At 40.8% G+C, this 24,686-nt stretch overlaps 2 protein-coding genes across 3 annotated transcripts; both read left to right on the top strand.

The window, feature by feature from the left end:
* The first annotated feature begins 1,209 nt into the window (after window positions 1–1,209).
* On the top strand, window positions 1,210–19,037 carry cmtr1 (cap methyltransferase 1). Its single transcript, XM_046061276.1, has 24 exons — window positions 1,210–1,620; window positions 2,744–2,848; window positions 9,618–9,769; window positions 9,883–10,041; window positions 10,265–10,357; window positions 10,466–10,537; window positions 11,185–11,279; window positions 11,759–11,831; window positions 11,941–12,139; window positions 12,250–12,368; window positions 12,560–12,656; window positions 12,859–12,991; window positions 13,757–13,936; window positions 14,023–14,079; window positions 14,178–14,235; window positions 14,337–14,405; window positions 15,703–15,834; window positions 16,127–16,252; window positions 16,555–16,646; window positions 16,762–16,830; window positions 17,203–17,250; window positions 17,344–17,456; window positions 17,640–17,748; window positions 17,840–19,037. The coding sequence occupies exons 2-24, from the start codon at window positions 2,749–2,751 to the stop codon at window positions 17,973–17,975; spliced, it is 2,481 nt and encodes an 826-aa protein (XP_045917232.1). The 5' UTR covers window positions 1,210–1,620; window positions 2,744–2,748; the 3' UTR covers window positions 17,976–19,037.
* A 1,042-nt stretch (window positions 19,038–20,079) lies between these two features.
* hebp2 (heme binding protein 2) lies at window positions 20,080–24,216 on the top strand. 2 transcript variants are annotated; one of them, XM_046061275.1, is made up of 5 exons: window positions 20,089–20,266; window positions 20,546–20,649; window positions 21,153–21,288; window positions 21,943–22,123; window positions 22,324–24,216. In XM_046061275.1, the coding sequence occupies exons 2-5, from the start codon at window positions 20,575–20,577 to the stop codon at window positions 22,505–22,507; spliced, it is 576 nt and encodes a 191-aa protein (XP_045917231.1). In that variant the 5' UTR covers window positions 20,089–20,266; window positions 20,546–20,574; the 3' UTR covers window positions 22,508–24,216. The 2 variants fall into 2 exon arrangements, with proteins under 2 accessions (XP_045917230.1, XP_045917231.1); XM_046061274.1 differs by lacking the exon at window positions 20,546–20,649 and having other exon boundaries at window positions 20,080–20,266.
* Window positions 24,217–24,686: the final 470 nt, after the last annotated feature.

Here is a 24,686-nt window from a genome sequence, read left to right as displayed (position 1 = left end):
TTACAATATTTTTGTTCAAAATTCTGAAATTTGTCAAAGAATTACAGTCAGGAAGAAGAGTTCAAGTGTTTCCTCAAATTATCTCTTTGATGTCACGAAAACAGGGCTGATGATGTTTCTTCTGAGAAGGATTTCACAGACTCATCAATGAAGGCATGCGATGCACTGACAGATTAGCTTCAAGCTGCATCACGAAAGGAAGATCATTTACTTGAAACTCAATAACCCTACAGTACCTACTGTACCTTGCTCAGTGCTTACATTTTGGAAATAAACTGAAAAAGGTATTCATTTAGCCTGTGGGAGAAAAATGATTTTCAGTCAATGGGCAGACAGTCTGGAGCCACAGAGGTTGTGCTGGCATGCTCCTGAGCGCCTTTTTCGCACAGTAGAGCACAGAGCTCTATTATTTTTATAAACTATTGTGAGTTCTTCTGGAAATAGCCTCATAACTGTTTTGACAAACAGCTCAGGATGCTTTTTTACTTACATGCCAAGAACGGATTACCCCTATGTGACAGACATGCAAATTAAGATTAAAGGAAAATCTAATCACTTAATCACACACGCAAAAAACAATGCAATTAAAGTTTTATGCAAATCAGTCCAAGTTATTCTTAGGCTCAAGAAAGTCATCAAAGTCTGCACCCACAAAAGTGTGAAGTTACCATTTTCACTTTAGTGTCAGTGGTAGGCTACTTATCCAGACTAGTTAACATGACATACAGGTTTAAATTGAGTTTTCAGTAGGGTTGTTATTGGGTTGGTTTGTTTATAACTTTTTCGGGACTGCAGAGTAAAAGAAAATAGAGAAGAAACAACTTTAGAATCAACCTTTTATTTTGTTGATAAAAGGGGGAGACTGGATTTTGTACTTGCTACTTCGTAAGAACCTCAATGTTTGTGGTCAATACAAAGCAACTTGAGTGCAAAAGAGTAATATCAAGATATGAACAAAAAAATTAATGCTCTTTCACACAGTTTTTCCTTCTTATTTCAACATTTCATTTCATGAAAAACATAAAGGTCCAAAAGTATATTGTATATGTAACAGCCATCCTTCAAAATCATTTTTTTAAAAAGTGATCCAAACAGGGGTCACAAATAAACGATTACAATAAATAAAACAAACAAATAAAATAATAAAAACAAAAACACACAGGCACTTGTATAGACAGTCCTCACATCACGCGTATCATTACTGCGTGTCAGTAAAGGAAGGACCCCTGAAATCTCCAAATAGACCGCGGGCTAATGTAAACTTCAAAAAACAGTGTATTTATTGCAAAAGTTTCCATGCGAATAAAAACGTAACGGGGAAATCTCGAAATATATGCGGAATTAACGCTTTGTCGCTGCTGGCTCACCACAGAAGAGCGACGTTTGTCTTCTGAGCTGGTAAAAAGTAGCTGGGTAATTTAGCTAGCTAACAGCTAATGCTGCTACAGCTGCGCAGTTTCGTTTCAGAAAAACACCGAAACACCCACACTGACACTAACCAGCAAAGCCTGTTTGCTTTAGCTGTGTATTCCTGCAAATAATATATCTTGGAGAGTGGCATGGGTCGACTTTACCAAACTTTGATAGCTGATTGCTGCTAACTACAACACAACCACAGAGGTAACGCTTCGAATTAGCAGGAAACACATTTTCAGGTTCAGACATTATAATTGTCAACTTCTGGTAACGTGGAGGTTCAAGACACGGCTCGTGGTATATGTGATTAGCCACAGTTTACGCCTCTTTTGAATGTAATATTAATACATGAAAGGCGCTAACTGGGGCCAGATGTCCAAGATAACATGTGAACCGTTTATGTGGAGACTTGTTGCTAGTAATATCCATTTCTTATGCTTTTATCTCAATCCGATATCACGACAGAAAATAAGAGTCACCTAACGCCTAACCATGCTTGTCGTGGACTGTTTGCCTGGGAATTTCTCAAATTCATTTTTGCATCACAAGAAAACAGAAAAGAATAAAGCAAGTTTAGACCAAACGTATAAATTCAAAGCAGAATAACGTTTCTGGTGGCAGTGTCCACTGTTTTGTAGTGTGTTGTGGCAGTATATCACTGTTGAAACTAAAGGACCGCTTATCAGTTTTGCCTTTTCCTTGTCTTCATATAGATGTTATTTATGAATATAGAGTCTGTAAGGAAATACTTAAGTCAGTAATTACACAGCCATGCACAGGGCAGCCATCAGAGCTGCAACTGATTTATGGAGTTACTGAGTTATTTTCATTCATTCATTCTGGTATTAGGTCAAACCAAATGCCAATCAAAATATAAAGTTACAGTACAGTTTAAAATCCATATTAATACAATAATAAATTGAGGGAAAATTAACAGCATATTCTGATTTGTACAGCAAATGTTTTTTGCATTTTTACTTTATAAATGACCAGCATTGTATGCATGCTGCTCTCGCTTTCTAGTTGATACATTTAGATTTTCAGTCCATCCATTAATCAGTTAATCAGTAAAATTATGTTCTTGCTATAAGCTTTATTTAAGCACTATATGTCAAAATGCTTTTGGCTGCCTGTCATACATGCCTCATTGTCATACTTGCTGTTGTGGTTTAGTTTTTGTTTTCTTGACATTAACAGGAAGGTTGACTCTGCTGCCCTGTTCCATTTCATTTAGTTTGATATCCACCTAACGCATGGTTGTCTATTCTTTTCACAGTCCTTGGTTTTCTCCTATCTAGTTCTTATTGTCCTCTCTGCTCTGTTTCAGCCACAATGAAGAGACGAGCTGAGGCATCATCGTCACCACTGCAGGGAACAAAGAGGCATCGTGATGACAGCAGTTCTGATGAAGAGTCACAATTATCCAGACAAGGTAGACAGATTAATTTCTCCCCTCCAAACAATTTCTGCCATTAGATAAAAGTATTATATTCTACATGCTCTGGGCACAAACTGAATGAGAGAGCTGCTTAGAAATTTATTTAGTATTTGTAAAACATTTCTGTTTAACAATGGTCCACTTGATTTTCGATCCCACGGCATGATTAGCCTGCTTTGCAGTGACTGCATTTATGTCCGGGGATCTTGTTTGGCACTGCTAGCTAGCATTACGGTTTCAACCTGGGTGGCTGGAAGTACGTGGATTAGCGTTAACCCACACTCCAACCATGACATCCAAACCATGGATCTACATGCAGTTGGTAATGCAGAAAGAAAACAGCTTCAATGACTTCATCCAAATCTTGGTCGATTCTATGAATAAAAGAATGGATGACATGATTAAAGAGGTCCAGGACCTAAATAGCCGTATGCAGTTTACCTCAAAAGAAGTGGAAGACCTAAAAGAGACATGCGAAGAGTTGACTATAAAGTGCAAATATTCATGAACAGTCATCAATACCGTGTGTGAATCAGTCTTATCAATGACTGGGAAAGCAGACTTCCACAAGGGTCAATCGAAACAGAACAATATAATTGTAGAAGGCATTCCTGAGTCCCCATGTGGAAGCTGAGAGGAATCTGAGGACAAGCTCCGTGAGCTGCTCGCTGTAAAGCTGAATGAAAAGAGGATCGAGGTGGAGTTTGCTTACAGGAGGGAAACCAATTTAGGTGACAGACCCAGGCCAATAGTGGTGAAATTCCTACGATATAAGGACAAGATGGTGGTTCTGGAAAGAGGCCATAAACTGAAAGGAACAAACATCTTCCTCAACGAGGACTATGCTGAGGCCGTACACCAGAGGTGAAAAGAACTCCATCCAGCCATGAAAGCTGAAAGAGGCAAACTGAACATTGAACATTGCGTACATCAGATATGACAGACTTATAGTCTACCCTCCCTCCCAAAAGACTGAGAGAGTGGAAAGAGCCAAGGTTATGGGTTCCTAACTTTGCACACACACACGACTGAATTTTGAATAGTTTTGCTTTCTGCTCTATTTGTTCTTTTCTATATCATGTCTGTATCTAATACACTTCCTAGGAAAGGATTGAAAATAGCCCATGTTAAGATATGTAGGCTTAGAAATAAGGTTCAGTATATCGATAATTTGCTCATATCAGACAACATTCATATTCTGCCCATCTCTGAAACCCACTTGACTTATCTGATGATGCCACAGTGGCAATACAGGTATATAACATATATAGAAGGGACAGGGATACCTATTGGGAAGGAGTAGCAATATACATTCAGAGCCACGGTCCTGTTAAGCTCAGAGAGGACTTTGGTTGGATTCACACCAAATCAGAAGCTTCCTTTTGTTTGTGTCCATTTGTTTGAGTCTTGAGAGTGAATGAGGAGGTAGTGAAAAGGCTGTTAATCAGAGAAATAAAATGCTCTGATTGTTTCACAGCATTTACATTGTAAGCATAAATAAACATGCTCACAAACCCTCCACATTGCTGCATAACCCTGCGCTAATTGCCGCAACAGCTGATTTTGTGTGATCATAGCCTTAATGTCAAGTGCTGTTGAAATGTTCACCTGCTTCATTTAAAGTCTTTGCTGTTGGGATGCTGTTATAGGCCACCGAGTTCTGACAGTCAGTATATAGATAACTTTTGTGAAATGCTGACAGAGTATGTGATGTGAATATAGAGAGATTTATTTTCTGGTAGACCTGAAAAAGAAACTCCTCAATGTAACAAGTGCTTTATAATCTGGTTCAGGTCATTAATTAACCCGCCAGCGTGTTTACTAACTGTGCTGTAATCTGTCCGTGAATGTTCTCAGTCATCCAGGTCATAGTTATCCAACGAAGGTTGAGGTCAAGGGCAACTGGACTTAGTATAGAATAGAAGACGTTTCGTCCCTCATCCAAGAGCCTTCTTCAGGTCTGACTGACTGGTAGGGAAACTCAGCTTTTTAACTTCTGAGATTGATAGCTAGGATCGTCAATAGCGCTGGTGCTCCTGGCTGTGGTAACGACAGTGGTCATGGTCGTTGGAGCTACCCGTGGCCAAGTCTGAACGACAATCGGTATCTTCACCTGAGGCCAAGAGGAAATGCTTGCTCAGTTTCCTGGGAAGTGTTGAAAGGACAGCATTGTAAGTGGGGGATAAGTGGTGGCGTAGACGCCCTCCTCTGTTCAGCAACGGCTTTTCAACCCGGGTGTAGATGGCTTCCTTGACACCTCTTTCAAACCATCTTCCTGGAATTTGTAGCCAAGGTCCATTGTATCCACAGGCTGTAAGTGCCCCCTTCAGGTGGTTCTGTTTCTTCTCTCTGACTTGTGCACTTGTTGGTATGTGGTCTGCTCTGTGGTGCAAAGTTGTGATGATCCAGACCCCAAGCTTATGCTCCAGTGGGTGGTGGGAATCAGAAAGTAAGTATTGGTCCGTGTGTGTGGGTTTCTTGTAAACCCCAATTTGCAGGCTCATGTTCTCTTCAATGTGTACAGAACAGTCCAGGGCCCCGTTTCAGAAAGCAGGCAAACAAACTCTGAGTTTATCCCTGAGCTCTGAGTTGATTGAGCCTGAGGTGGGAAACTCTTGAGTTTTCGGTACCAGAACAGCTGGTCAGAATAAGTTCAATCAACTCTGAGTATGTTGAGCCTGATGGAAGCGCGTGCATGGGGATGAAAAAAAGCCATGATCAATGGAGCGCTGATACTATGATTCACCATGGCAACGGGTAAATAAAGGCAGAGTCTCCATTTTAATCGGGTGGAGCTAGTAGGCCTAATATGAACGTGTGCCAACGTATTTTATTAATGTTGTCAAAACACAGACTATCAGCAGCTAATAAAGAAAAACTCACTTTTAAACCTTTGTTTCAGCTGCATCACAGTCATTCTCACTCAGAAATAGTCACATTATCTCCAGTTGATTACGACGATAGGAATGTTCCAATCTGTGTGACCAGCCTACAGTATGAAAGATTACTGTTCATTGTTCAGTTTTATAGGTTACTAAATAGTGATTACTGCAGTAATTTAGCACACAGTAAGTGTTTGTCACAGCGTTAAAGATTGACATAGATTTTATTCTGTGCTGAGGACAAATCCACGATGTGCGGGGATCTGTCCTAACATCGATGACAGATTGATCATAAAAGCGGTCATGTTCAAGATCATGTTTGGGTGAAAAACTAATAGCCTATCTAACCGGGATTTTAAAGTTTTTAAAGATGTAAATGCGTTCAGATATGTGCTTTGATATCGACAGAATGAATGAGGAAATGAAATGGTGAGTCAGAAAGCCGCCTCAGGCTCCACGGGAGGGGAGGAGTCAGAGAGAAACTGACAGTTTTCCAACTTATCCTGTGAACCTAACCTCTTCCCGAGGAGGTTAGGTTCACAGCATCAGTAGCCGGAGTTACTGGTCTAGGCATTATCTGATCTCACTCTCTGAAACGGAAAACTCTGAGTTTCCCTCATCTCAGGCTTAACGTACTCAGAATTTTCACTAATCCCACTTTCTGAAGCGAGGCCCAGGAAGGTCAAACTGTTGTTGTGGACATCTTCTCGTGTGAACTTGATGTTACTGTCCATGGAGTTGATCTGTGAAGGCTTGCACCTCCTGGGTTTTTATTTTGACCCAAGTGTCATCCACATACCTGTACCAGTGGCTCGGTGCTGTTCCTCTGAACGAGTGGGATTTTCCCTCCACTTCTTTCATGTAGATGTTGGCCACAATGGGTGACACTGGTGAGCCCATGGCACAGCCATGCTTTTGTCTGTAGACTCCTCCGTTGTACTGGAAATAGGTGGTGTTTAGACAGAGGTCGACTAATTTACAGATCTGGTCAGGGCTGTGGCTGGTTCTGTTGTCCAGGGTGTTGTCTTGTAGTAGCCGTTTCCTTACGGATTCTACTGCCTCCATGGTGGGGATGCAGGTGAACAAAGAGGTCACATCATAGGACACCATGGTTTCATCTGTGTCTAGTTTCAGTCCTTGGACTTTGTTTACAAAGTCAGTGGAGTTTTGGATGTGGTGAGGCGTGTTACCAACCAAAGGGGCTAAGACGGTAGATATGGTAGGATGGTAGGAAACTAAACAAGCATTTCCACTGGGCCTCAGGTGAAGATACCAACGATTGTCGTTCAGACTTGGCCACGGGTGGCTCTAAACGTCTTCTATTTGTATTTTTTTTTTACAAAGTCCAGTTGCCCTTGACCTTTGTGCTGGAATCAGATCATCCACGTGCATTGATAACATTTACATTAATGCTGGAGAACTTTGCTACACCACTGTATCGTTTCCCAGTGCTCCTGCCTTAGCTGGCTCTTCCACTGCAGCAAAGCAGTTAGGTTCCCTTCAAGGTTCAAGAGCTGTATGCGGAAATATAAATAAATGAAAAATTAATATTGTGAGTAAAAGTGTTATGATAATATTGTATCTGTATTTAGGAATGTGTATGGAGTAATGTATAGTGTATTGTGATTGAACTTTCTTTTTAAATGAAGTTATGTATATTTAGAAGCTTCTAGCAGCCTATTAGCTGCCTTATCATGATGCTCCTGCAGCTGGCTCAGAACAAAGCCTTTTGATGCTCTCTAAGGTCTAATGGAAACAACACGCATGTCAGTCTCTCCCAGTTAAAAGTTGTGGTGAGGCTGACGGCATCTCTCCTTGTTTTTGTTAGAGGCATTCATGTATTGAAAATTCCTAGTTGTTTGGCTCTAACATACATACAGTACAGGCCATTCAATGCGTTTTCTTTATTTTCATGACTGTTTACATTGTAGACTCTCACTGAAGGCATCAAAACTATGAATAAACACATGTGGAATTATGTACTTAACAAAAAAGTAGCCACCCTTTTGCTCTGATTACTGCTTTGCACACTCTTGGCATTCTCTTGATGAGCTTCAAGAGGTAGTCACCTGAAATGGTTTTCCAACAGTCTTGAAGGAGTTCCCAGAGATGCTTAGCACTTGTTAGCCCTTTTGCCTTCACTCTGCGGTCCAGCTCACCCCAAACCAACTCAATTGGGTTCAGGTCCGGTGGCTGTGGAGGCCTGGTCATCTGGTGCAGCACTCCATCACTCTCCTTGGTCAAATAGCCCTTACACAGCCTGGAGGTGTGTTTGGGGTCATTGTCCTGTTGAAAAATAAATGATGGTCCAACTAAATGCAAACCGGATGGGATGGCATGTCGCTGCAGGATGCTGTGGTAGCCATGCTGGTTCAGTATGCCTTCAATTTTGAATACATCCCCAATAGTGTCACCAGCAAAGCACCCCCACACCATCACACCTCCTCCTCCATGCTTAACGGTGGGAACCAGGCATGTAGAATCCATCTGTTCACCTTTTCTGCGTCGCACAAAGACACGGCGGTTGGAACCAAAGATCTCAAATTTGGACTCGTCAGACCAAAGCACAGATTTCCACTGGTCTGATGTCCATTCCTTGTGTTTCTTGGCCCAAACAAATCTCTTGTGCTTGTTGCCTCTCCTTAGCAGTGGTTTCCTAGCAGCTACTTGACCATGAAGGCCTGATTCACGCAGTTTCCTCTTAACAGTTGTTCCAGAGATGTGTCTGCTGCTAGAACTCTGTGTGGCTTTCAGCTGGTCTCTAATCTGAGCTGCTGTTAACCTGCGATTTCTGAGGCTGGTGACTCGGATGAACTTATCCTCAGCAGCAGAGGTGACTCTTGGTCTTCCTTTCCTGGGGCGGTCCTCATGTGAGCCAGTTTCATTGTAGCGCTTGATGGTTTTTGCGTCTGCACTTGGGGACACATTCAAAGTATTCGCAATTTTCTGGACTGACTGACCTTCATTTGTTAAAGTAATGATGGCCACTCGTTTCCCTTTACTTAGCTGATTGATAGTGAAAACCATTTCAGGTGACTACCTCATGAAGCTCATTGAGAGAACGCCAAGGGTTTGCAGCGCTATCAAAAAAGCAAAGGGTGGCTACTTTGAGGAATCTAAAATACAAGACATGTTTTCAGTTATTTCACACTTTTTTGTTAAGTACACAATTCCACATGTGTTCATTCATAGTTTTGACGCCTTCAGTGAGAATCTACAATGTAAATAGTCATGAAAATAAAGAAAATGCATTGAATGAGAAGGTGTGTCCAAACTTTTGGCCTGTACTGTATCTACCCCACTAAACATGTCACCAGATGTCTCTACATAATTCCTAGAATTCCTAGGACACGACCAAAGCAACACACAGTGAATCAAGTCTTGGTTGCACGGAAGTCACTTCCTGCTCAGATTGCTTTAAAAAACAAGCAACACCTAATAGCCCTGTTCCTGTAACCACATTTTGTACATTTTCTTTATGTAGAGCAATATCAATGTGTAGACAAATATGTTGTAAGATTTCACTTTGTATGTATATTCATTGCTTATAAATGTTGTGTGTGAATATACAGTGTACATGAATAGTGATGTTTGCCAGAAAGATTATTGTTAGTTATACTTTTTCAGATCATGTTGTTGGAGTTTCTTATCTGTTGTCACGCTTTTGGGTTTTGTGTTGTCCTCAGAAAGAATAGCTGATGTTCTGCATCAGCTAATCAGAATACAAATTAAATCCTAAATACAATGTTGGGCTAACAAATTTCAGGATATAAGTCAAGAAGTTATCATGGTTTTAGCAGAGGTTTGTTTGTTTGAATACTTTGGTGTCTGTGCCAGCTAATGTTTCGATATGAACGGTTTGTACCTGTGTGTCTGTCCAGACTCTAGCCAAAATGATTCCCTCAGTGACCAGGAGGATCACAGACCGGGATTCTCCATGCCCTCCATATCATCCTTTGATGACCAAGACGCCGACGCCACACAGGCCTCCTCCAATTTCACTATGTACAACAGTGTCTCTCAGAAACTCATGGTAATGTGTTGAAACCTAACCTGACCTAGTGTAAACTGCCCTTACACTAAATGTTTAGCAGTTGTCTGCCTTTTCCTAACTCCATTATCCTCTCTCACCTCTTACTCCTTTAGGCCAAGATGGGCTTCCGTGAGGGTGATGGTCTGGGGAAGTTCGGCCAGGGACGCAAAGAGATTGTGGAGGCCTCTACCCAGCGCGGGAGAAGGGGTCTCGGTCTCACGCTCCAGGGCTTTCAGGGGGAGCTCAATGTCGACTGGCGTGATGAACCAGAGGTACACAGCAGTAAAAAATAACCACGTAATGTTGTCAGTGGTGTTAACTGTAAATTATGTGAATTGCATGTCTATTATTGCACTACTAATTGTGTGTTTTCTCCTTTGTTTCACTCTCGAGAACTATTTTCTTATCTATACATCATATGTATACATGACCGGTTGTTTCCCATCTCCATTGTTTTCTCCCTTTGTTTGTCTCGTTTTCTGTTTGTCTGTTCAGCCCAGTGCCGTAGAGAAGGTAGACTGGTTCCCAGAATGCACCACAGAGATCCCAGATGCAGATGAGCTGAGGGACTGGATGATTCTGGGACGGGTAAATACAAACGCTTAGATATATATCATACACAACGTTCACTCAGGTATACGCTTGTCTCATATGGATTCTTAATGTTTTTAAAGTCTTGGTTTTGACTGCTTACAGAGGAAACTTAAGATTGAGGATGAGACAGAGTTCTGCACTGAAGACCTCCTACACACTCTTCTAAGGTGCAAGGTGAGTTATAACTTCATTTTTATCCCTATTTAATTTTACACATAAACACAAAAACTGAACAAAAAATCTGTATTTACCTCGTTATCCAGTACCTTATTATTATATACCCAATGTTTAGGAAACAGGTGGCAGTTAGTTAGAAGGTAGCTACAAAAAGACGTCTTGGGTCTGGTGTGAATGGTAGTGAAATGCCAGAGAGGAAATGTGGGAAGCCTCTTCAGCCTAAAGGTAAATGTTTTAATTTAGGGCACAGATAGATAGACAATATGCTGTCTACACAGGAACCTGCATATTGCACACAAAGATGAGTTAATGACATTTTTGTACACCTTCAGAAATGTATTTAAGGTGTGCTGTCTGAGCAATCAGAAGAGTTCACCTTTGCAATAAATTCAAATTCAAATTAGCTTTATTGGCATGATTGTGTAACAACAATATTAAATGTCTTCCTATATTTCACTTGTTGATCAACTATTGGCAATTTCCACAAAGGATCCCTTTTTCTTCACTGCATTGTGCTGAATGAGGATTTTAATGGACTTTTGTATGTGTAAAGATCTGTGAATCGCCCCTACACAGGATGGTCCCAAATCATAACACTGTAATGTCCCTGAGTTGTGTAATCATTGTGTCTGTTTGATGTTCAGACAGTATTTGATAACCTGGAGGGCGAGGAGATGAGGAGAGCACGAACACGCTCCAACCCTTACGAGACGATCAGAGGAGGTATCTTCCTCAACAGGTCAGTCTTTAGACATTTAACAGGTGGACAAATGATCAATGATATATAAGTTATATATATAAGTTTTTTTCTTTATTTCTATCATCATTATTTAACATACTAAAGAAATGAAATGATGGCAAATGTAAAACATGTGTCTGTGTGTATGTTTGTGTGATGATACACATTTTAATATGTCATTTGTTCATTATATAAATTCTGTGAAAATGACGCAAATGACTTTTTGCCTTTTGGAAACATTAAGTGACAGGGTTTCTTCTTCAGTAACACAAGAACTATAGTGGATTATTGTATATTATATTACATATAATTCCTTGTATTTTAATACCATTATTATATGGGCAATGTTTTTCCAGTCCTGCTAGTTAATGCCGCATAAATAGCTCACAACTTTTTTAATTTTCTTATGGATTAATGAGTACTCTGTAGTGTGCCAACCCAGACAATGACAAGTTGTATTACTTTCTTCCTGTATTTAGAGCAGCTATGAAAATGGCCAACATGGACCACTGCTTCGACAATATGTTCACCAACCCAAAGGATTCACAAGGGGTGAGTTAGTCACAGTAACTGCTGATATGTGTTTCAGTGAACTTCTGTTGGATCAGGACACACAGGCCCATTTAAACAGATGGTGAAACAAACCTCTCTCATTATGCAGAAACCTCTGACAAAGGACCGCGAGGGCGAGCTTCTGTACTTCGGTGACGTCTGTGCGGGGCCTGGAGGCTTTTCAGAGTACATACTGTGGAAGAGGCATTGGCACGCCAAGGGGTTTGGCATGACGCTAAAAGGACCCTGCGATTTCAAACTGGAAGATTTCTATGCAGCGCCGAGCGAGCTGTTCGAGCCTTACTATGGTACGCGCACAAGATCTGCACATCACGTTCAGGGGGAGAACAGACGCTGGTTGTATATGTCTCATGTGATGAATGATTCAGTGAAAGCTTGACCTCTGTGTGTGTCCCAGGTGAGGGAGGAGTGGATGGGGACGGCGACATCACTCGGCCAGAAAACATAACAGCTTTTCGAAACTTTGTCCTGGAGAGTACAGAAAAAAGAGGACTGCACTTCCTCATGGCAGACGGGGTGAGGCTATTCCACATTTTACACTTTTACAGCAGAGAATAATTACTACAAAGTATGCTGCAATAATCCAAAATGCACACATCATGCTGAAGATGAGATCACAGATTGCCGCTCTTGGTGGGTTAAACTGAGATTTCCAGCTTTCTGTTTAGTGGTTAGATCACTTTTGGTTTGTTGACTGTCTCCGGTAGGGTTTCTCTGTGGAAGGCCAGGAAAACATCCAGGAGATCCTGAGCAAACAGCTGATGCTCTGTCAGTTCCTCACTGCCATCTCTACACTTAGGACAGGTACATGTATGGGCGAGTCACCTACTTGGTCAGCATACCTGTCCATCAGAGGCTAATATTTTAAACTCTGGCAAAAGTGGACAGCTCCTGGTGTTTCTAAGTTTCCTAAAATCTGTGTGAAACCAATATTTATGTGCACATGTACTGTAAGTTTGTGTCAGGGTTCAGGCTAAATGATAGTGGCACTCTTTCTCTTCTCCAGGTGGTCACTTTGTCTGTAAGACTTTTGACCTCTTCACTCCGTTCAGTGTGGGTTTGGTCTACCTGCTCTACCTCTGCTTCGATAGGATCTCTCTCTTCAAGCCTGTCACCAGCAGGCCTGCCAACTCTGAGAGGTGAGTCAGTCTGTCTGTCTGTCTGTCTGTCAGTCTGTCAAGTCGGCAGCTATTATATTTTAAGCGAATACTAAAACTACAGTAGAGCTGCGTAATGTAGTTTTGTACATGACAGTGACAGCAAGACTACAATACCCACACTTTTTTTAACACAACTTGAGTAATCTACATGTTCTCTGACATTAATTTTTCATTAGCTAGTGGAACAGATGCTGTAAATTAATTAAGCAGGGTTGTCCCAAATACCTTTTTAATCCTTTTTTAAATGAATAACTGAATTTTTGTTCTAAAACATTTAGCCAATTAAAAGCAAATCAAAGGCTGAAAAGTGGCAGCAGCAAAAGGTTGTGGAAAACTCAGTGTGGTTATGAAATATTACTTGGAGCCATATTTGACTTCAGCACATCATTGGATGCCATGATGGAGCATTCCTCAGACTTTTTAACCTTTTTTTACTGCTTCATTTAGCCTCAGCGGGGCCGTGCAGACAAACAAAGCAAATGAAATACAGGAAATATGTATATAAATATATATTTGTATTTGCTGTTATTTAGATTTGTCAATTCTTGTGTGAAGGAAACTATTTCCTCACCAGTAAACACCCAAAATTATAAATGAGGTCTGGGCAGAAAAAGTTAAGTGTCTCGATCAGGAAACAGGACAATCTCTCTGCTATGGATCCGATTTTTGATTAATACTGAGAGAGAGAATTTGCCGAGAACTATTTCCGTCTGTAAATCTTATCGCACTCTTTGTCATCCGCAGGTACGTAGTGTGCCGTGGTCTGAAGCCCGGTTCAGACGCCGTCAGGGAATACATGTTCAGAATCAACCTGAAACTGAACCAACTAAGAAACACGGACTCCGACGTCACGGATGTGGTTCCCCTGAGCATCATCAAGGAGGACACCGACTTCTACCAGTTTATGGTCAACTCCAATGAGAAGTAGGGACACACAGTATTCACTAAGACCTTAATCTTTTCACTTCAAACTGTGTGAATGACAGAAATTGAATTAACTCTTGCTGCAGCCTCTGTGCAGTCCAGATCAAGGCCTTGGCTAAGATCCATGCCTACGTGGTAGACCCGTGAGTAAACTTTGTTGTACTTGTCTATGTGCATTTAGCCATGTGTTAGGGTGTTTGTGTATGCAACCGACTATGTGATGCTGCGTTTGTTTCTCTAGGACCCTTTCAGAGCCGAGGCAAGCTGACATTAGGAAGGAGTGTCTGAGACTTTGGGCCGTGAGTGGACAAGCTGAGAACCACATACTAATAGAAATAATAGAGTTTGTTGAATAATGAAGTTTTATTCTCTGTCATTCCACCGCTAAATCAATTTCCAGGTCCCAGACAAGGCCAGAGTTGCTCCCGCTTCCTCAGACCCAAAGTCAAAATTCTATGAACTGATAAAGGTCAGTTTTTCACGACTTGTTAAGAATGAAATCAAATAAAAATGTTAAAGAGGTCATATTAGGGTCATTTTAAGGTTCATAATTTTATTTTGGGGTTGTAGCAGAACAGGTTTATATGGTTTCATTTTCAAAAAACACCATATTTTTTTGTCATACTGCAGCTCCTCTTTTCACTCGTGTGCTGAAGGCTCGGTTTTAGCTATCGAGTGAAGCATCTCACTTTTATATGATCTTTGTTGGGAGTTGCACATACGCAGTACCTAGGTAAGGACTACCGAAAAAAAGCTGCTTCTGTGGGCAGACGTCTCGTCACTGTGTTTGCTGCAGCCATAGACGGTATATTACTGGACGAAGCCACCCCGCTGATTTGAATGGAGAGCAGTGAAGCCAGTTTTGGACCAATAAAATACTACTAATATAAGTATATAAGTCTGGCCCAGCGTCTTCTGCGCATAATTGCGCAGCATAACCGTTATTTAATGACGTAGAACAACGGCAGAAACACCGTAATTCTGGTAGCTGCATACCTGCGCCAACAAAACGTTTCATGCATCAGAGTGTTTGTTTGACTCGGATCGTCACTGATTAATCAGCCCACCTACGAGGCTTACCTGTCAAACACCAACGCAGCGTCACTGATCGCCAAATAGTTTTTTTAGATTGCCGAGAGTTTATAATCTAAACAGTACGGTTATATCTCTCATGTGCGACGGGTTGTCACAGGGTTTTGACGTAATTTTTGGGCCTACATGGATCCCTCCATGCAGGCTTTGGTTGGCTTTACTGTCCGATCTCTGGCTTTCCCCCTTGGCTGCAGCTCAGTGTGTTTCTCCACTGGTGTTTTTGAGGACGTGCCTGTATAGCTGTTAGGCGAGCATTATGCTGTGTGTTATATAGTGACGCAGATAGGTTATGTAAGTAAAGGCTGGACTACGATCGAGCTGTTTTCAGGCAGTTCAGGAGCTGTGTTTTCTGTGGGAAATGTTAACTCCTGTTGGGATGGACTTCCTCTTTCACCTTGCAAACCTATTACATGCACAAAAAAAGATATATAACACAATAATGGAGAGGTAAAAAGGCAAAAAGCATAATATGACCTCTTTAAGCATCTTTGTGCACTTTAGTGGATCCTTGAGATTTTTGTTGTGATGGTAAAATTCTGATTTTTAAAACAAGTATCTTGTATTTTGTCAGTCTATCCAGCTAAATACTAGCAATGGGAAACACTGTCACAAACGGTCACGCATTTATCTCCATGTCTGTCTTTCTGTCTTAATTTACACCCGTCGCACCTCAGAATTCAGATGTGGAGTCGTTCCAGTCTAAGCTCACACCTCTCAACCAGACCACAATCGAGAAGCTGCGTCATGTCCTGGACCACAGGTGCATTGTGGGAGGTGGAGAGCAGATCTTCCTTCTAGCGCTGGGGGTGAGTCTTAAGAGACACAAAACACCAAAACGCTCTTTGTGTACAGTAGGAGTAGGATTTGTCTTTTTCAGCAGCTCCCATCGGCACATTATTACATACAGTAATGGGACAGCTAGGCCCATCAGTTGCAGCTATTTAATGTGTAAGAAAAGATTAAAATAGAGCCATGCCTATTCACCCCTAATGTATTTTTTTATTATGAAGCTTTACTGCTTTTTTAAAGCATGGTAGACTGCGATTGAACCTGTTTTCATTTTTATCTGTTCTCTCCATTTCCTCTTGGCTTGTGTAGAAGTCTCAGATATATACATGGGATGGGAAGATGCCTGTGCGCTGGAGGAAACTGGAGAATTTCAAGCTGGAGCTTCCAAGAGATACACTTCTAAGTGTGGAGATCGTCCAAGAGCTGAAGGGCGAGGTGAGTAGAGGGAACAGATGAAATATGGGAGCCAGTATCCCAATCACTTTTATGTTTATCTCCATTTCTGTTCATTTGGAAAGAATAACAGTTGTTCTCACTAGATGATCTGTAGCTTCTTTCTTGATCATGTTCTCCTAAAATGGAGTTCAGACACCAACTGTTGTAGGGCTCTGTTGTATTTGTAGGAGTTTGTGGTCATTATGACCCCTTTCCCCAAAAAAGGAACAGTTGCATTTTGTTACACCCGAACAGGTTTGTTATGGTTTTACACGTATAAATACAGAATATGTGGTCCACAGGGCAAAGCTCAGCGGAGGATCAACGCAGTTCATGTAATGGATGTACTAATACTGAATGGCACTGATGTAAGAGAGAAGCACTTCAACCAAAGGTAGGGCAGAGTCACCTGTATCATTGAATCTTTCCCTTTTATTAATTTACTTATTGATCTTTGTCTTCATTTAAGTTTTCTATAGTTTACTAAATAATGCACATTGTATGTCCAGGATCCAGATGGCTGAGAAGTTTGTGAAGGCAGTGTCCAAACCCAGCAGACCAGACATGAACCCTATCAGGTATTAATTAGGGCACAAGCACAAAAGTACCAGGGCCAATTGCTCTCAGTACTGAAAGTGCAAGGAACCTTTTGTTTTTGTAACGACACACTCCATGACGCAGTTTCTGATTACGTGAATCCCACATGGTCAGCAAGTCGACATGACGTTGAAATCAAACACACAGGTTATTGACAGAACTCTAAATGCATCTGAACTACTTATTACACTGCATTAATATTATACAATTAATTATTAGGAGGCTTTAAATGTATGTATAGGTGTCTTGGAAGATGTTGTAATGTATTGTATTGTCATATGTGTGTCAGTGTAACTTTTAAATGCTGTTTGTCTGGAGGTAGTCTTAAATGTAATGTGTCTTTTCCCAAACAGAGTGAAGGAGGTTTACAGGCTGGAGGAAATGGAGAAAATCTTTGTCAGGTACAACAGGACTATAAAATCAGGCCGAGTTTCATGTATTTATTTACTAAATGTTGAGGATTTTCTACAATTTCATCTCTTTTTATTATCCAGGCTAGAGATGAAGGTGACAAAGAGTTCAGGAGGAATCCCGCGTCTGTCCTACACCGGCAGAGATGACCGACACTTCCTTCCCACGGGCCTTTACATCATCAAGACTGTCAATGGTATGTACGGTGTTATGTGTTTGTCAAAAAGTGTCACTTTAATTCTCTTGTAACTTTTTTTTCATTTGTCAAAGCCTCAACAGTCCCCTGGGCAGAACACCTTGTGTGTATGTGTTTAGTCTGGGACTGTTGAGTCTTTTTTACTTTTCTAATAAATGCATCTCCTCCCTCTCCATCCCTCAGAGCCGTGGACGATGGCATACAGTAAAAACTCCAAGATGAAATTCTTCTTTAACAAGACAACCAAGGAGTCCACCTATGAAATGCCACCCAACTCCGCTGCCCCCTTCCAGTAAGCACTCCCTTCTCTGCCCACATTGAATTAATTTATTTTTAATTTAATCAATGAATAAACAGAATCCTTTCTTTGTCTTCATCCTCAGCGTTTGCCACTCTGAGCGGCTCTTCTGGGCGTGGGTGGATGGTGTGATAGTCCATGACTCTCAGACACGGATGGACCCTGAGAAACTGTCCAAAGATTATGTTTTGTCCTTTGTCCACCAGAATTACCAGCCCTGAAACACTCACAGAGCCAACCTAGAGCCAAAATGCAGTAACTTATGGAGGATATAGAGCCTTAGAAATGGTCATAATACAGTGCCTTAATTGATATTTATGTTGACCCTAAAAGTGGGATTCATAAATGTAAACAATAAAGTTGTTATTAATCCCTATTTTTATTGTCCAGTTAAATATCAATTAATAAACTGCTTTATAACCATTGCAAGGTTCTCTATATCAGGTCGCTCATAGAAATGAATACCAGATTGTAACTGGAGTTCTGGAGCTCAAGTGATGAATTGTTTGCTGGTATTTCTAGTGGTGACATTTGCACTCTGTGTAAGCAACGGACATTTGACAAACCACTCTGTCTTTCTGCCTTATCACTGCCCTTGGCTCTATGAAATGTAATGAATAAGACTCGCCTCATCATAGGACGATACGGAGACAAAACGCTGCTGCCGTCTCTACATTGGATTGCATTGCATGTCCCTGTAGATCAAATTCATACAGTTTCTCGTCCAGACAATGCTTGTGTGTGTGTGTGCGTGCGCATATGTCACAAGAGAGATGCATCTGCGATTTGGATAATTCTAGATAGAGTTACAAATGTTAAACTATGCATCCATATCTGTAAACACAGTCTTTGCTTGCCTTGCCCTGCTCGAAACACAGCTACTCCTCTCATCACCTCCATAGAGACCAGGATCTGTTTGCCCAGGCTCTCACACCAACAGGCTCCTTGTTTTCACACTTGCAAAACTGTAGCCGAAGCCTAAATACAACAAACAAGAACTCATCCTCACCATCATTTCAACATGTCATGTCAGATACAGATGTAGCAGCTTGTTCCCATTCGTACCTGTTCTGTCACATCTAAGTTAAAAATTCAGAAGGTGTTCTGTTAGGTTTTAGGTTGTTTCTACTCTGACACCTCTTTGTGATTGTGCCTCATATCGCCTGGACTGTGTGTTTCTTAAATACTGCAAATTTGTTCTTTTTTCTTGTAAAGTTAGCAATCAATCCCTTTTGATGTAAATAATAATGTAGGAAATAAATGGGAGGTGCTCTTAGAAGTGACTTTCAACTGCCTGTTGAAATTTCATTCCAACTATCGTCTGAGTGCCAAGGAAGGTTAAAATCATTGATGATCATGATTGTGACAACAATGACCTGGATGACGAAGAATCTTCACAGAGATACAGTCTGAGTGACAATAACTATGGCTGGATTAAGCTGTTTGGAGGCCCCTGTTACCTTCAAGTTCCCATCAGGTGCAGTGACCACAGCGTAGTATAGATGGAAACTTCCTAGATAATTTACATGGAGACCCAGAAACCAAACAGTATTTATATACTGGAATACTACCTGCCCCAGGCCAGTGGTAGTAGAAATATTTAGATATTTTACTTGAGTAAAAGTAGTAATACTATAATGTAAAAATACTCTGTTACAAAAGCCCTGCATTTAAAATTATACTTAAATAAAGGTACAAAAGTAGTAGCATCAAAATATTCTTAAAGTACTCATGCAGAATGGCACATTTCAGAACAATGTATTTTATATTACTGGATAATAATTATTGATGCATTATTGTTTACATTACCTTGATGTTGCAGCTGGTAAATATGGGTTTTTATTTGTAGCTCATTAGCTCAGGATTAGGCTGGGAATCCAGCTCGGACCAGAGTTGCGGAGCGTGGGCTGGTAGCTGGAGAGGTGCCAGTTCACCTCCTGGGAGGAGTCCTTGAGCAAGCCCCTGAACCCCAACTGCTCGGGGCAGCCCCCTCACTCTGACATCTCTCCCGTGTGTTGCTATGGGTCCTCTTTGTGCATGTGCATGTGTGTGTATTTCGGACCTGTGTGTAAAAATACCAACATAATAACAGAGTGAAAACATTGAGTTTCCCCTCGCGGGATTAAATAAAGTATATCTTCTTCTTCTTCTTGTTACTGTATGAACTGCGGAGTAACGTATTGACAGATGTCCTCATGGGAACTAGCCAGAATGCAACGTACCTTGTGGCGTAATTTGAACCGGTAACTTAGATTTTTACCATTCAGCCCGTATTCCTGCGCCCTGTTGGGGAGCTCAACCCCACCCAATAGAAGTTTAAATGGATGCCAAAGTTGAACTTTTCCACCGCTTTATTTACTTAGCGGTGTGGATGTCAAACATTGGGACTCTTATTTTGAAGTTGCAGTCGCTCAGCCAATCAGATGTCAATTTTTATGTAACAGGAAGCGATGTTATGAAAGCAAACGCACTTGACACCCTGACAACAAGCACCAAACGCGTAAATTTACAGGTAATTACGTATATATTTGTGTGTTTATTAAATAATTTTACAAAATGATAACATTCCTATAACAAAAGCGTCAAGTTAGGCGGTGAAGAATTATTCCCCCGACTATGAATGTGTATTTCCAGAGTTTTGTAAGCTACTACATAACCAGCCTCATGTGACGTGATGTAACTGGTTATAAGACAGTCCGAGCTTTTCATTTCATTTACATTGCCTAATCCTGCATTGGATATACTTTATCCGTTGTAAAACGTCTGAGTTTGTCGATATTTTACTTTAAAGAGGCAGTTTTGACCAACCTCACACCAGCCATGTTGAAAGCTGTGGGACAAGTTTTGTTCTCAACCGGACTGCAGAACCCGAAATACACAGCAGACGAGAAAAAGGTAAATGATTCCCAGATGAACTGTAGGACATTAAAACAGATGTTGATTGTTCTGTTTATCACACGGCCATGTGACATGAGATGTGAGTGGTGTGCGTTACATTTAATGCTAAAAAGTTTTAGAGATAAAAGCAGTAGACTATTTTTTTCACGATGCATTTTCATGATGCATTGACCAAAGTGTGGTGTTGTATCACTACTAACAATGTTTGTGACCCTAACTTAATATTATATAATAATAGAGGTCACCACATGTGGGAACATCTAAATATCAATAGATGAAACTTTATTTGCATAGCACCTTTCATACAGGTTAATGCAAATCATAGATGACTGACAAGCTGATAATGAGACAGTACAAATGACCATCAGCCCAGCAGATCAGAGAATGTGGTGTAACATTGGCGTTTTCATTAGTTTCGGACTGATTGGTTAAATGATTAATAGGATTTTTTTTTTTACCAGATTCATTTATTAATGCGTGGATGTATGCGTGTTTTGCAGGGACAAGACTACGAGATTCGCACCTACCATGCGACTAAGTGGGTGAGCACCACTCTGAGTGGGATGCAGTGGGACACAGCCATGAATGCTGGCTTCCGCCGGCTCTTCAGCTACATTCAAGGCAACAATCACAACAGTGAGTTTCATCGGGTTTGTTCCTAGAAAGGCAGAAACACTCCCTGTGCAGTCTGATGCAACATCGGTTTCTTTTGTAGTCTTTGTTTTGTCGAGACGTAAAACTTGACTAAATGAAGTGAAACTTTACTGAACACACTCGGTCAAGTGATTAATGTTCAAGTGTTGCAGAATGAAGAAATGGATAAATTGGGTGCAAAGACAAGAGTCGATGAATAAATGCAAGAGTCAATGAAAAAGTGCACTTTAGCTCTTGCTCAGCAGTTTGTAACAGCACCGCTGCCTTTGTCTTACTCAGCAGTTTACACCAGCATATTTCTGAGAATTTACTGTATATTGTTTGTTCTGGTGACTATAGAGGTCTGCAGTATAATCTAGTGTGATCTGTAAACATGGTGATTAATCCTCCACATCTGCCACACACTGTGGTTATATGTCCACCATCTGTTCAGGTATCATTCATTATGTACAGAAGTTTGGATGCTCCAGCTGGCAACTGAGGGTTTTTTAGAAAATTTAATATCTGTGTGCATCTTACAAAAGCTGATTACATGTCAGAACAATCATCAACATCAGTGTTATATTTCTTACTACATGTATGTCCTTTTTTATGTTAGTTGTGACTTTTCTTTTCTAAAATTTACTTGTTCCTCAGAGGTGAAAGTGGACATGACTGCCCCCGTGACGTGCCGCGTGGACCCTGGAGCCGGCCCTGCATGTGAATCTCAGTTCACCGTATCCTTCTATGTCCCGGAGGAGCATCAGGACAACCCACCGGAGCCGAGCGACCCGGAGGTGTTTGTGGAGCACAGAAAAGAGTTCACAGCTTATGTCAGGTAGATTACAACCAACTGATATTGTGTTAAAGTGTCAAAATGACCCTCTGCCAGTCTTATATTTATTTACTAAATATATACAACTGGTTGCAGATACCATAACAAAAAAGGTACAGTTAATAGAGAATTGATCAAATGAAGACTTTAAATCCCTGATGTGCAGAACTTAATCTTCGATCTTTCTCTGTTCCTTCCTCCAGGACATACGGTGGTTTCTCCAATGAGAATTCAAAACGTGAAGAGCTCCTAAAACTTATGGAAAGCCTGCAGAGAGACGGAGTCCAGTACATCGACAAGCCGTACTACGCAGTCGGGTATGACAGTCCCTTCAAACTGACCAACCGCAGGAATGAGGTCTGGGTCTTGAAGAAGGAGCCGGAGTAGGAAGTTTAAAGGTCAAGCAACACTCTATAAAATAGTCAGGTGTAGGAAGGAAAGGTTTTACATGATCTTTTGATTACACTTGATACGTTTCAGACAGCACTAATCAATGTCCAAGGGAGAAAAAAAACTGTCATTGCTATTATGGAAGTATGATGAATGAAATGGAAGGTCATAGGTCATACTATCGACCAACATTTGTCTGATGTTCTGCTTCTGCTTTATTTTACTAAAAGTTTGACTAAAAGTTACTGAATTAAAGACTCGGTAAAAGTCTTGACAAAGGGACCAAACAAATGATTACAAGAGCTCTCAGAGGCTGTCGTCAGCAGAAGAACCCATAGGAAAAAGTGGATACAGTGGCGTAATAATTCCAGCAGGCGGTGCCAAGTAGTCAGAAGACATTTCTCTCATATAGTGCATCTTGTTTTGGCAAAAAACTCCAAGGGCCTCTTTATAGTTTATTTATATTTAATACCTCTTTATTTGATTCTTTTTTATGAATGACTCGTTTAAAGTACACTAATTATCCGGTTATGTTTGCGCACATTGCTAATTGCTATTTTGTTTTCAGACCACCCTTAATATAAAAAGACTGTGCAGGATGAAGAAATCTAGGTTCATGTTTTCAAGCCTGTCTTATAGCAACACTTAGATAAATTCAACTTATGTACATTAAAGGTGTTATCGAGCGCTGTAAATGTTCAACATGTCCATACCGGCTGGAAAGAGACTGTGTCCTAATTCAATTCCAGTTTAAAGTGATGGTGGACAAAATGCACAGTCCTCGTTCTCTGCACTCTTAACGTTGAGTCAAAATGAGGCTTTTACAAAGTTAGTCTAGTAAAGTGTATCTTACAAATTATGTTTTTCTTTTTTTTTAGTAACAAATAGCATCTTAGTGTCAATTTTTATTAAAAAAATTCTACCTGACATGTCTGACTCAGACTTTTGAAGCCTCATTTCAGCCTAATCTGAGATAATATTTTTACACAGTACTGTGGATTTTCTTCCCCATCACTTATATTGGAATGACCTTAGGAAGGGATCTCTTTGCAGCCAATACAGACAGGAGGAATGATTTCTGCACCTATAACCCATTCAATGTACAAATGGGGCTGCTAGTATTTTTTTAAAACAAACTTGGAAAAAAATGTGAACCCATCCTTTAACTCTGTGGGACAGCTGCAAAGTTTTGGCAGCAGATGCTTTCTCTTGTCTGTCAGTGGCTGTGCTGTGAAGGTGGCTCTACCTGCCTGCCTGACAAAATGTTGGTAAATATCAGTTTGTGTAATGGTAGACCGGACTCATCGTCACCGCCATCACGCTCATTACGATGAGCTACTGAGTCATAGCAAATCTGGACCAGTCTCAGCAAAAAAAACCCTGATGAATTAATAAGCGTGTCTTGTCCTGCCTGTTTGGTGTGTTAAGCTGAGATTTACCAACATCTTTGGTGTATGTTAAGATGTGGGCAAAGAGTGACACTTACTACCCAACATAAACATGATGCCTTCTTTAATCTGAGTTTACCTCCTTTTATACATTAAATTATATTAATGATCATACTTATAGCTCGTGATGTACTGGAAGGTGTGTGTTTTTAATCCTTTAGAAGGGATACTACATGGTAATGATGACCCTTGCCTTTAAATGAATTAAGAATGTAAAATATACTATCTCATTAATAATAAACATAACTTGTCATTAAATTATTGATTATTCTGATCATTTATTACCTCCATCTTCACTGTGTAATTATGTTTTTTTGTCGTCCCTGTGATTGGATTCTTTAAAATGCAGTTTGGACCACAGATTCATTGGGAGTTGTTTACCTGATCTGTAGTGGATACAGTTCAGACCGCCCTCCACACTCCGCTGATTGTGACCTTTTCATGGGCCCGGATGAAACGTCGCCCTTTTATCCTCCCTCACCTTCTCCCCTCGCTCTCTCGTCTTCAGTCAGGTTCGTGTCTGCTGAGTCAGTCTTTTTGTATTTGTGGCACAACTGTTCCCGATATCATGTTCAGACACTCAGCAGTAATCCTCTATGCGTGCACACACACACGGTCGGTCTGCGACTGTTGTTCACCAGTCAGATCGATCTCATTGGTTGTGCTCAGTGAGGTGAAACATTGCTGCGGATGGGATGTGTATAACGAGGCTCACTGTTTTTATTCCA

This window comes from Micropterus dolomieu, linkage group LG10 (genome assembly GCF_021292245.1).
Source record: "Micropterus dolomieu isolate WLL.071019.BEF.003 ecotype Adirondacks linkage group LG10, ASM2129224v1, whole genome shotgun sequence".
NCBI classification, from domain to species: domain Eukaryota; kingdom Metazoa; phylum Chordata; class Actinopteri; order Centrarchiformes; family Centrarchidae; genus Micropterus; species Micropterus dolomieu.
This window is presented reverse-complemented; position numbering and strand designations above follow the sequence as displayed.